Raw genomic sequence first — 14,250 nt, forward strand, 5'->3', positions numbered from 1 at the left:
CCTCCTTCCATATGTGGGGTTGAATAAAGTGGATTTAAAAATATACATATATAATTTACCGTTAGAGGTCCATATCAAACCCTAAAGACCTGGCTTTCTTGCGACTTAGATTTGGATTTTTGCTGTGACAGACACCGAGTCATGGTCTTTATGTTTCTTAGGGTTCTTTCATATTACATATGTTCAAGATATGTTCAAAGAGTTCTCATGCATTCCCATCTTATCAATTTTTATTTTTTTATTTTTATTTTTTACAACAGGGCACAAGTGCCTCTCCATATAAGAAATTTGTTAAGGGACATGCGGGTATAGTAATGCATCAATAATGATGGTTTATCGATCCCCAAAAACTTATTAATTATGTCAGACGGCACATAAGACAATGAAAATTCATCGCACACACGCCAAAAAGATTTGCAAAAACCATATCAAACTAATAAATCTTTTCTACTATGTAATATAACGCCTCCCATAAAAGATCCACCCCGAATCTATTTAAATAGTATCGTAAACAGTATCTAAACCCAAAATCAGTGTATGAAAAGGACTGTTACACCTTATCATCTCTATGTTCTTGACAACTAGTGGCATTTCTATTTCTTTTCATTTATTTAGTATATGCAGTGGCAATTTCCATTTCATTGACTTCAGTTGTCGTTGCCAGGATGACATATTTCAACGGTTTCACTTCCATTAACAATATCTGCAGCAATTATTCCACATTTGTCCAAACTGAGATGAATAAAAACGCTGGCCCCTAATAGACAAGAATTTACAAATTGAAACTGGAGGCAGTTCTCAAACTTGCAAGATTTTATTCTATTCCTAAAGAAACATTAAACAAATATTCAGTCACCATCCCTCTAAAACCACATTTGAACCTGTGATACATTTCTGCCATATGTTATCATTCACATTTATGCCATTTCAACACTTCATGAAAACATATTCTTTCAATTTTTCAGGCAACAAAAGCACATGAACCATCTTTCAGTTTCCAATTTTTTGAACATACAACATGGAGCAATCAACAACCTGAGTGATTGACTTGACTCAGACCGCTAATCCGCTTTATGCAATAGGACTGGTATAAGAAAATATACACAAGATGGTATATAATTTGGCTCCTAAGCTACATACCATTTATTCATGAAGATTTTCTTCTCTTGTTTACGTCAATAAGATCAACGATCATTCATCACTGAACTTTCTAAGCTGGTTGCCAAAACTTGTTGCTGATGATGATTCAGGAATGTCACTGTCTGCATTTGTATAAGCTGAAGTCCAAAACGCAGTCTGTTGACTTTGATCATTGATGTTAGCCTGTGTTGTACCCATGCGGGTTCTTCCGGTATTCCAGTGACTGACAGTCGACACAAATTTCTTCAGATGTCTTATGTACTCAGGGTAAAGTTCGACGTTGCAATGGCCAGCACCTTTAAGCCAGAGTGGCTCATATTTTTCTTTGCAAAGCTCCCAAAGTTGCTTCCCATGGGAGCAATCAACAACGTCATCTGCTGTACCCTATGAAAGAGCAAGACACCAACTTGCATTATCACTGTGCTACATCATCATTATTCTAAATCAAAAGTCACAAACAGAATAAGAAAATCATGTTGAGAGTATCATATCTTCCATTGTTGTTTCACCAGCATTCAGATATCTATTTCCTTGCTTGCTTCTTGAGAATCAGTTAGCATCTTTCCACGAAAAAATTTCAGCCATTACCAATTAAGGATACTTACCATAAATTGCCACATGATCACAACAATATCAATCATTTTAGTCCAGCTTATAAACAGCATTCTCTTTCAGATGAAAGAAATATAAGCATCTCAACCATAACCAAGCCACATACATCCTGCATGTGCATCATGGTCTGTTTCTCTACAGTATTAAACACTTTTTTACCATCTACACCAAGTTCAAATCATTCAACAAATATTGGTTTCTTAGTTCTTGCATAAACACGCTTTTCCATGTCATCACAATTTTGACCAGAAGTAAAAAAGAAGCCTCCCAAACACAAGCAATTAACAAGCACAACCTAAAACATAACAAAGTCATAAATAATTCAAAAAAGACACTCTGAAGCCAAATGAAGTTACATATATACGACAAAGCGAAAAAACGACAAGAATAAAAACATAGGAAAGTAACCAATATGAAGGAAAAGGTAACACTTACATGAATAACCAGAACAGGACAGTTCACCAAGCCAATTTTGTCGACATTCTGCATGATGAAAGAAATTGTCACCCACAAGCATTTGTTGTAAGTAAAGTGAGAAACTAAAAAACAACCTTATAAATGTCAAACCAATATGAGCGTTTGACAGGACTTAGCACTCGGAGACCAGAAAGGATGCCACTATGCAGAACCACAGCTCTTAAGTTCGGAAGACGCGAGGCAAGGTCAACAGTTGGACCACTACCGACAGATTGGCCATATAGAATTAGATCCTCATCTTTTGCAGCATATTGTGTCTTCACACAATCATATACTGCTTCTATGTCTGCATATGTGTTATACTCACTGGGCTGTATGGTACACAAATGTACATTTATATCAAGCATTGGAGTAATCGCATATCCAGCAATTTCACTGACAATGTTCAAAATAATATGGAAATCATGACCAACATAAGGAGCAAGTTATGTATCCAACCTTGCCAGTAGATTGCCCGTATCCAGAATAGTCATACCTGAAACATAGGCAATAAAAACTTGAGTCTATGAGGTAAACAACCAATCAAAGCAAATGTATGGATAAAGCTTTCTTATTCTTTTAAATCTTCTGCTTTCCCTCAACGCATACAAAGCATAAGCTACATTCTTAATTGCAACATTGATGAATTGATTCACGGAAAAATAAATCAATTGAAGCAAAAAGGTTGATATCATACATCCATACGTTGCGATCATTCCCCAAATTCTCCATACACGAGAAAGATCCAAACTTTCAAGCCAAATTAACAAGAAATATGTAAAAGGAATTCAGAGAAGGCAAGCAAAATTAAATTTTGAAATCAAATTTAGGACGTACGCCATGATATTAACACGGAGGTGTGCACTAAGCTCAATGAAGAGGTCAAACATCTGGCCGATATCCGCAGCGTTGCCATGAGAGTAGAGCAACGTACCCTTAGCCCTATTGTTCTTTAAATATACCGCAATGATCTCGCTCCCCCGGCGTGTCGGTAGCCTCAGCACCTCAATTCCGTCCACCTTCCTCACAATCACTGACGAGATCTCCGGAATTACCAGCTTCCCGCTTTGCTCATCGGTAACCACATGGTACGACGGAGGGGTCGGAGGGAAGAACGCGAACTTCGCTGCTATCGACGATGTCACCCCACCCATCTCCCTCGATCACCGCTTCGATTCATAGATCTTTGTTTCCCCTTCGAGTTTCTCTCGCGTGAGGTTTTAGAGAGAGAGAAAAATAGAGGATGGAGAGAGAAGAGGAACTCGGTGGAGCCGTCGTTAATGGCGGAGATGTCTAGAATGTATTGTATTGAAATATCCAGGATCCACCGTAGAATTGCATCGAGATCAGTAACCAAAGTGGATCTCGAGGTTCTTTTGCGGTTGAGATAATGGATGTGACGTAGCTCTCTTACATCAAGAGAAATCTGTGGGCCCGACATGGGGCCCAAAGAGAAACGGTTTCTGAAATAAAAATATTAAAAAAAATTATATTATTGAAATATTTAAAAAAATAAAAATATAAAAGAAGATAAAGTGAAGATACCTCATTACCTCCGGGAGAGCCAGAACAAGCTTCTCCTTTATCCTTTTCTATTTTTTATTAATTCATAAATTGTTAAAAATAAATAATTATTTTTCTAATTTGGGAGTATATGACTTTGCATGAAATTTTTTATAGGATCTATTACAGTCCCATGAATCAACTTAAATGAGGTTTATCTTTAATTAATTAATAGTTTCTTAGATTTTTAAATTAAAAAGACCAAAGTATTAACCACTAATAACCAGTTGTGCTCTACCAGTAAGTCTACCTTCATAATTATAGCAATGCCATAACTGGATATATGCATATAAAGTAAGCGGTATAAATGAACAAGAGTCACAAGTTTCCAATATAAAAAAGAGAATGAACTTGTTTCCTATATATAACTATATATATTTTCCTTGTTTACTAAAACCCTAATGGAGAGCACCAAGGGACATTCTTTGGAAATTTCCTACAAAAATAATAGACAAGCCTATGAGTGTGCTAAAAGTCACAAAAAATTGATGTTTAATCTTTTGTTAAATTATTAAGTAATTTTAACAATCTCCAAGGAACTTCCTAAACTGAGGTAGTGTTTGGATGGGGGTAATGGTTCCCCCCTTGTGGGAACCATTACCCATTCCCATGTTTGGCCAATTTTTTAGGGTGGTAATCATTACCCATGGGGGGTTACCATTAACCCCCCAAGGGTAATGATCCATTCCCCCCAATTTGGGGGGAATGAAAATTGATTGAGGGTAATGGGTATAAAATACCCATTTTACCCCTACACTATATATTAATATATTAAATAAATATAAATATATTAAATATTAAAGTAATTAATATTTAAATATAATAATCATATAATTATATTAAATAAATAAATATATTTAATATAAATGTATTAATATTAAAATAATTAATAGTTAATTATAATAAATTTTTATTTTAAATATAAATGTATTAAATATTTAAATAATTAATATTTAATTATAAAAATTATATTAAATAAATATTTATATTTAATATAAATATATTAATATTTAAATAGTTAATAATTAATTATAATAATCATATAATAATTTTATTAAATAAATATTTATATTTAATATAAATATATTAATATTTAAATAATGAATAATTAATTATAATAATCATATAATAATTTTATTAAATAAATATTTATTTCAAATATAAGTCATAAAATAATTAATAAGTAATTTAAATAATTACTTATAATAATTAAAATTTATTTAAAATATTTTATAAACAACAAAATTGATTTACTTATATTAAGGACATAAAAGTAATTTTATATCATATCTTTTCATTACTTTTCCCATTCCCAATAAATTACCTCTCTAACCAAACACCTTTTTCATTACCATTCCCTACTCATTCCTTTCTCCCCTCTTTCATTACTTCATTCCCTCTCATTCCATTACGGTAATCCAAACGCACACTGAGTGAATAAAAACAAGAGAAAGTTGACAGACAAAAGTCACAAAAAGAATTGTTTAAAATAACATATTCTCATCTTTTTAAGGGTAAATTTTTGATAGGGGTATCAAACCATAACCCGCTTTTATTTTTGAGGTCAAATCAACTTTGAATTAAAACTGCTATCTAATTTTAATTTCTTTGTTTCACTCAGATGATCACCGAGAGATTTCACTCATTTTTGACGATCCGATGTTATAAATTTCATCAACATCCCGAAATAAAAATCGCTAATCGGACAGTATATTACGCCATGCATACGTCGACAGAGAATTTTCAAAGATTTATATCATCAAAAATAGCTGAACTCTCGCAGAACTCAATCTCAGAAAACAAAAAATCGAAAGTTGGGATAACCATTTTCGATTCAAATCAAGTTTGACCAAATAATAAAAAATGACCATAGTTTGGTACACTGCTTAAAAAATTAACCCCATCTTTTAACTTTGGGCTGAATACTATTGATTTTTTTAATCCATGTAAAAGGATTCAGCCAAAATTCTATCATTTTAAAAGTTTCTTTTAAAAAGTTGAGTCTGGACTAGGAATCAGAACTATCACACAGTTTTTCCTATTAGTGGAGAATATTCTAAGTTATTTAAAGTCTTATAAAAACATGACTAAATGAGCTATCAAACATTTAAAAAAGAAAAAAGAAAAAGAAAGAAAGAACCATATTTTCTGGAAGAAAAAAAAAAAGCTTAAGAAAAAAAAAATCCAAGCCCTGTTGTGTGAGAGTTGATCCCTCCATCTCTCACTAGGGAAAAAAATACTATCATTCTATCATAAAGGTATTTGATGTAATATTTAAAATTAACTAAAATTTTTGTTTTTTTTATCATAAAAAAATGCTCTAGTTAAATATATAATGACATATTTCTCTCCTTTTTTCTCTCTTCCAAAAATGGTTTATATTAACTAATAAATTACGCTTATTTATCTTAAACAAACAATAATGCTGATTGAAAAGATTGATATATCTTTTTCTAAACTTTAATCGATGTCTTTATGCACTTATTCAAATATATATATATATATATATATTTAAAAAATGGTTCAGAGATCACTGTAACATTTATATATATTATTAAGTTTTGAAAATGCAGATTTGTGTTATAATTACTCTTGTGGATAGTCAATGTCAATACTTGTGGAAGTAAGAAATTTCCGAGTACCTAAGCAATATATTTATATTTTTCTTCATCTTGTAAAAACAAGTCTAAACATTTACTAGCTGTTTATTATTTATTATTATTTATTATATATTGTTTATTATTATTTATAAATGTGACGAGCACAATAAAAAAAACATATGCATGTACTAAAAATTAATCGTCAAACATGTACATCTTCACTTAATGAAATAAAATTTGGGATGTAAACCCACACTACAATTGGAGATCCGTTACACCATACTATTTATTAAATTTTTTTAATTTTCTATTTTATTTTTTTTATTTAGAAATTTAAACAAGCCTATGGCTACCATGAGAATTAAGTGAAGGAATATTAAAATGTTGACTCTGTATCATGTTTATTAACGGCAAATTTTTTTTTCTGTTACGCGCATATTGTAGATGTATAATAAATATTTATTTATTTATTTATTTATTTAGTTAATGTATTTTGATAATAGGGCAAGTCACCCATACTCATACTTTTCCATTAATATACTTGAACATGTATTTTATCTATTTTATTAAAAAAAAATTCAGTTATTTAAGTAACCGGCGATGAGATTCCTCAGCAGTTCTCGCGATGGCTTCGCCGGATCTAACGATGGCTTCCGGCAGTCTCGTGGCGGTGCTCGTGGAGGGTATTCTGGTAGAGCTCGTAGGAGCTCTAGATCTTTCGTCCATCCTTCTATCTCTTCACGAAGTGCCACTCCCCCTCCTCTCAATCAGACCACCCAGAATTCCTCTGTTCTAAAAGATTCTCCTGTGAGAGATGGCATCTCCTTTGCCGAAGTAGTCCGCTCTCCTCCCTCTTCTGAACCGCTGCCTCCATCCTCACAAGCTTCTCTGAAACGTCGGCGTTCTCCGGATTCTAGTGACAAATGCTTGAAGTGCTTGCGCTCAGGGCACAAAGCCGAGGAATGCCGACACCAACTCACTTGTAAACGTTGCTCTGGAGTTGGTCATTTTGCTATTCGTTGCCCTCTCCGAACCCCGCCTCATCGTCCTAACTTCAAGAAGACCAGAGTGAGATCCAAACACCCTTTTCATGAAGCCTCTCCTGATCACATCTCACAGGGGAACCCCTCAGAACTCAAGCCTCTCCTTCGAATCCCCGTGCGCTCGCACCCTGCCTACCTCCGTGTGTCTCTACCTATTACCGAAGCCATCTTGAAATCGAAGGAAGACCTGAAAAAAATGGTGGTTATCAAAGTCCTTTCCGGCAATGCCAGCACTCGCTCGCTTCACACCTCCCTCTCTCACTGCTTGGACACAAACCTCTGTGAACATATAACTCCCTTCAAAGATGACTTCATCCTCACAATGGCCACAGCTAGAGATGCAGCAATGGTGGTGAAGAGAAGCCCGATTTCTCTTAGTTCTCCTCATGGACCCCCGCCGCGATTTCTCTCTCATCGGATCGCCGACTCGGATCCCACTGTAGTCGCTGGTAACTACAACTGGATCAGAATCACTAACCTTCCTCTCCATTGTTGGAACTGGGACTCGATCGTTGAGATCCTCTGGCCAATTGGAGATCTGATATATGTGCAAAAGAAGGAACATATTACCCTGGAGCACCTGCGAACTCTGGTGAGACTCAAACCCTCGATTCACTTCCCGCTGGAAATTACGGTGGATATTGGCGTCAAAAGCTTCCTCGTCAAATTGGAGGACGACGGAGCCCACATCCTCCGGTCTAAGGTCGTCCAAGGGCCAGTGTCTCACCATCGCACTCAATACAAGCAAGCAACCTCCTGTCACAATACCATTTATGTTCCTAAAATCGACAAGGGTAAGGATCTTCTCATCTCACCTCCCGTGGAGGCCGCCGAGCCACCGCCAGTCTTGTACTTTCCCTACCACCGCTTCCTCCCGGTGAGACCGCTGAGGCCGTCCCTGGCCTCGACCCTTCTTTGAGGATCTCTAGTGGATCTCAGGGAGACGATCTCATTCCTGCTGCTGGTCGACGACTGCTCGGAAACCTCTGAGAATCCACCCGACTTCGTGGAGATCCCCAAAGAAGACGACATACATCGTTGCTCTAACAGGCCGACGTAACTGGGCCGGATCTTCACAGCCGTCCCCTCCGCCTTTGTGATGAGATCTCCACAATCGACTTTGGCTCCATGCAAGCGTCTCCTCTGCCTTGGGATAGCAACTCCAAAGATTCCTGCAAGCCAAAAGATTACTTAACTATGCCTCGAGATGAGATCTCAATTGATCACTCTAACCCTCGAGATCAGCTTCCTGATCATATCTCCACTAAATCTCTGGATCAGTTGCCTCGAGATGATCACTCTTCTGATTCTATCCCATCCTCTACTCTCAGGACGACCTTGCATCGGGATAAGCATTCCCATGATCCTCCATTAGATGCTGATTTAATTCCTAAGGATCATCAACGTTCTGATATCTCTGATTCTTCACATGGGAAGGTCCCGGTGCCTCGTGATACACATCAAACTCCCTCTAACTCTATATCTGAACAGATAACACCACTTGATCCATCATTAAAGGAAAATCTCCCGACACACCTTCAACCGCTTCCCCCGGCAATTCCAATCCCTGAGGACTACAAATGGATCTTCATTCTTGGTGGTTGGACTTTAGTGCCTTGTATCAACTCTGGGAAATTTTACTCTCAAGACCCTTTACCCCAAAATTCTCCATTAGATATTCCCTCTAATGAAGAACTTCTAGACTGGGGTGAAGATGATAATATTCTGGAGAATGACATGGAAGATGAGGACACTTTTCTTAATGAAGACAAACTCAATCATCTTGACTGCGAACCACCTCTAGATAATCCTGTCCCTGATGACTCTTGATTTTTGGAAAATCCTCCAAAAAATCTGCTCCCTGATCTTTTGCAACTTAGAAGGAGTGACAGACCCAAGAAGCCTTCTAGACGCTGGAATGAAGAAGCTGGATTTGTTCCTATTCCACCGCGTTCCTCAAAGAAAAAATTACTTGTCGATCCTCGTGAAGGTACGCCCACTCCTTTTAATTCAGTTTTTTCTTCTTGGACTGATGCTCAATTGCTTAATTATAGTAATTCTTGTGGCATTAATTTCTTAGGATCCCCTACTCATAAATTTAAATGCCTAGAGAAAATCCGATCTCTTGAAGCTGAAAGAGCTTCCAATTTCTCTCATATCCCTGGATCTTCCTCAAGATTCAAATCCTAGACTTTTCCTGTTTCTCATGAAAATTTTAAGTTGGAACGTTAGAGGTCTTGGCAGACCTTCTAAATGCCACTTAGTTAAAGAAGTTATTAATAATTCCCAAGCAGACATTGTTTGTATCCAAGAATCTAAAATTCAAGACCTTCATAATCCTTTTGGAGGTTAATTGGAGGCAAGCGACTCAATTGTTTTGATTTTCTTCCGGCTTAAGGAACTACTGGAGGAATCATCCTTGCTTGGGACAACACTCATATCCTTGGTAATTTATTTCATAAGGGTTCCTACACCATCTCTATTAGATTCTCTAATCGAACAGATAACACTATTTGGATTTGCACTAGTGTTTATGGGCCAAATTCCCGATCTTTGAAACCTGATTTTTTTAATGAACTACGTTCACTAAAAAATCTCATAACCATTCCCTGGGTTATTTGTGGTGATTTCAACATGATGTTCTCCTTAGAAGACAAAAACACTGGTATAACTAATCCTAGAGATATCACTATCTCCCAAAATCTTCTAAGTGAACTGGACTTGATTGATCCTCCAATTAATGGCAGAAAATTCACTTGGACTAATGGTCAAGCTAACCCTATCTGGGTTCGTCTTGATAGATTCCTCTACTCCCACAATTGGACTTCATTATATCCTAGATCTTCCCAATTTGACCTCCCCAGATTTGGTTCGGATCATACTCCTATTTGCCTTGACTTTGGAAACCATTTTAAGCATCATCGACTTTTTAAACTTGAAAAATTCTGGTATACCAATCCCCAACTTATCAATCTCATTCAAGACTGGTGGAGGGACTTAAATCCCAATGGTTGTGGTGCTTACATCATTTCCAAAAAACTCATCCACTTGAAATTCAAACTCCGTGCTTGGTCCTCTTCCACTTTTGGTGCTTCCAAACTGCTCAAAACCAGTCTACTTGCTGATCTTCACTCCATCGATGTTGCTGGTGAAAGTAGACCCCTCTCTGATGATGAATCCACTCGCCTTTCCCAAATCCGCTCTGATCTCTACTCCATCTTGAATCAGGAGGAAATTTACTGGAAGCAACGCTCTAGAATCACATGGCTTAGAGAAGGGGACTCTAACACTAATTTCTTTCACCAAGTGGCAAATAGTAGAAGGAACAAAAATCACATTCCCCGCATTATCCATAATGGACTATAGATTGAAGGAAATGATCATATTGGTAGGATTTTTACTGATCACTTTCGCTATCTTTTTGGCACTCCCATGTCAAATCGTTTCCTTCTTGACTGGCACTCCCTCTTTGTTTTTAAGGAAAGAGTTGATCTATCTCATCTCGATTCACCCTTCACCATTGAGGAAATTAAACGCACGGTCTTTAATCTTAACCCTGATAAAGCCCCTGGCCCCGATGGCTTTCCTATGTTCTTCTTCCAAAAGCATTGGGACCTCCGCCAAGACACAATTATTCAACTTTGTAATGACTTTTTTGAGGGCACAATCAACTTTGAGCGTATTAACTGGATCAATATTGCACTAATCGCAAAATCTAATACACCTGGTGAGGTTGCAGATTTTAGACCCATCAGCCTTATCAACTCCACTTGCAAAATTATCTCTAAGATTCTTGCTAATAGGCTTAGTGTGGTTATCAATTTGCTGGTGGATAACTCTCAGACTGGTTTTATCAAAGGCAGATGCATTGCGGATAATATTGTTGGAGCTCAAGAAGTCATTTTTAATTTGCAAAAACGGAAATACCTCGGTTATATTTTCAAAGTGGATTTCGCAAAAGCGTTTGATTCCCTTGACTGGAATTTTCTCCTTGAAGTCCTTGCTGCCAGAGGATTTGGACCTAAATGGCTTTCTTGGGTTTATACCATTCTTTGCACTGCCAAGACTCAATTCATCATTAACGGTACCATACAAGGATATATCCGATGCAAAAAAGGTTTGAGGCAAGGTGATCCACTCTCTCCCTTGCTATTCGCCCTCGCCTCTGATGTCCTTAGCGCAATGTTTTATCATGCTCTAAAATCCAAGGTCCTTGTGGGTGTTCCCTTAAACCAAACTGATAACATTTGTCATCTCCAATATGCTGACAATCTTCTTATTTTTTCTGCTGGTGGACAAGAAGATCTTCAAATCATCAAACTGATTCTTTACCTTTATGAGGGATCTTCTGGTTTAGCGATCAACTTCTCGAAGAGTTGCTTGTATTCCTCTAACTACGGCTTCCAACCCCATCATTCTTCTGCCAGAATTCTTAATTGTTTTAGAAATTGTCTCAAGATCACTTACCTAGGGGTCCCCCTCTCTAGTCGAAGACCCAGACGTATGGATTGGGCAAAACTTATTGGCATGGTTCGCATTCGACTCTCCTCTTGGAAGACAAATTATTTATCCCTTGGAGGTCGCCTAACTCTAATCAACTCTGTCCTATCTACCGTCCCAATCTATTGGATGTCGGTCTTCAAACTTCCGGTCTGGGTGATCCAGGAAATTGATAAAATTCGGCACGACTTCCTTTGGAAAGGACCCGAGCCCGAGTTCTAAAGGTTTTTAGACTCATCGCACGGAGCAGAATCACTAGACTTACCGTGATATGGGAGGTGGGTATCCCTTAACCTTCAGCAGTTCAATAACGCTCTCCTTGGAAAGTGGTGGTGGAAACTATCCGATAATCAAACTGTGGTTGGGCTAAAATCATCCAAGCTAACTACTCTATTAGAGACCCTCATGGAACTTTATTTCATTCCCCACCTAGAAATAAATCCTTCTTTTGGGCGGGAGTGACTACCATTCTACTATCCTTTAGATCCTGCACCACGAAAATCATTTATAACGGGGTCAATACCTTTCTCTGGTTTGAACGTTGGCATAACGGGATATTACTTCAGGATTACTGGCCTACTCTATTCTCTAATTGTGCTGATCATTGGATCACCATCAGACATTTCCATCAGCTTCTTAATAATCCAGAATCCTTATTTCCCTCTATCCCTGCCGAATCTCTCTCTGCTCTCATTGATATTATTCCTGAGTGCTCCCATAATCAGGATGATACCCTCAGTTGGGCTCTTGAAAAAAGTGGCAATTTCACCGTCAAATCCTTTTATAAATTTCTCATTTATGGTGGGCTCTGTAGCCCACTTTACTCAAACTTCTGGAAAATTCGATGCCCCAGCAAAGTCACTCTCTTTTGCTGGTTAGCTGGAGAGGACAAAATTCTTACTCTCACAAATCTTTTCAAGAAAGGCTTCAACTTTCAAATTCCACTGATACTTGTGTCCTCTGCCACAATGCCTCTGAAAATCTTCACATCTCTTTCTCGACTGTGCTTTTACTAAGCGAATTTGGGCATTCTTTCTTCAAGTTCTAGACTCAAACTCTCTCCCCCAATCTACCCCTTCTCTGTGGTCCAAATGGATTTCCAATTTTAACCCTCAACTTCGAATCCTCTGGGATCTTATTTCCCGTGCTATCGTTTTGGAATATCTGGATCGAAAGAAACACTCGTATTTTCCAATTTAATGCTTTGCCTCACTTTAATATTATTTTTAAAGTTGCTAACATGCTTCTCTCCTGGTATTCAACAGTTGCTGATAGGCATCAACATTCACTCAATGAAACTTCGCAGAAAATTAAGCGCTCTCTCAATTTTCTTAGCGCTAGAGAATCTGATCCTGTTGCCGACCCTGCTCATGATTTAGCTCAGGAGTAGTTGCTCCTTCCCTCGTTTAATCAGGCCTGAGATGCCTGTTGGTGTCTTCCGCCATTCTAGACCTCCTTACATTTCTAGTTTTTTCTTGTATTTTCCTTTTATGTTTGTTGTTCCCCTCACTTCTGGTGAGAGGATTTTACCTTTGTACTGTTGCTCCTTTTTCTTTCAATAAATTTGTGGTTTATCCACATTTACATCAAAAAAAAAAAAAACTTCAACATGTATTGAGAGAGTTAAATTCCTGATCTTCTACATAAAAATTATGTTAAGGCTCAATTATTGTTGTAGTAACATACTCTCTTTTTTTACTCGTCAATTTTACCTAATTCACACTGATTAAAAAAAATTAATTAAAATAAATTTGTAGTCTAAAATTTATAAAAATTATATTAACTTTTCAATATATATTATTTTTATTTAAAATATGTATACTTGAATATAATTTATTAGAAGTTGTAAAAGTATATTAAATAAAATGGTAGATTTGAAAAAGTAATAGTTAATATAATGCACAAAATTTCTAAATTGATATGTAAAAAAAGAACAAAGAAAAAAATTAAAAAAATGTGACGATTATTTTATAGGGAGAACATTTTTTTAAGGTTGTTGTTGTTTTTGGGAAAAAAGGTGATCATTTCTAAGTTTGAGGGTTGTATTTGAGTACTTATCCATATTTATATTATAAAAAAAAATCTAAGAAGATTGAAGATCGTACCAAAATTAATTATGGAGCTGAAGTGATCAGTATACATCAATAATGGATGAAAAGCCTATGTAATACAATTCAGAGAACTTTGTTTTTATCTACAAGGAAGACTTAAGGAGCTGAAGAAGACTGATAGACAGTCAGTCACAATTCTGAGTTATTTCCAGCGCTACCAAACTTCAATCTAAATGGAACGAAGGTTCAAAATCTATCACTGTCGTACAAGTTTTAACTGGCCGA

General features: G+C 36.6%; 1 protein-coding gene across 1 annotated transcript; it reads right to left on the bottom strand.

Annotated features, from left to right (window-relative positions):
• Window positions 1-934: 934 nt before the first annotated feature.
• On the bottom strand, window positions 935-3,479 carry LOC120262085 (alpha/beta hydrolase domain-containing protein 17B-like). The gene is made up of 5 exons (XM_039270139.1): window positions 3,046-3,479; window positions 2,668-2,704; window positions 2,304-2,540; window positions 2,188-2,235; window positions 935-1,524 (listed from the first exon to the last, which is right to left on the bottom strand). The coding sequence occupies exons 1-5, from the start codon at window positions 3,360-3,362 to the stop codon at window positions 1,192-1,194; spliced, it is 972 nt and encodes a 323-aa protein (XP_039126073.1). The 5' UTR covers window positions 3,363-3,479; the 3' UTR covers window positions 935-1,191.
• Between the last annotated feature and the right edge of the window lie 10,771 nt (window positions 3,480-14,250).

The sequence above is a fragment of the Dioscorea cayenensis genome, chromosome 5 (genome assembly GCF_009730915.1).
Source record: "Dioscorea cayenensis subsp. rotundata cultivar TDr96_F1 chromosome 5, TDr96_F1_v2_PseudoChromosome.rev07_lg8_w22 25.fasta, whole genome shotgun sequence".
NCBI classification, from domain to species: domain Eukaryota; kingdom Viridiplantae; phylum Streptophyta; class Magnoliopsida; order Dioscoreales; family Dioscoreaceae; genus Dioscorea; species Dioscorea cayenensis.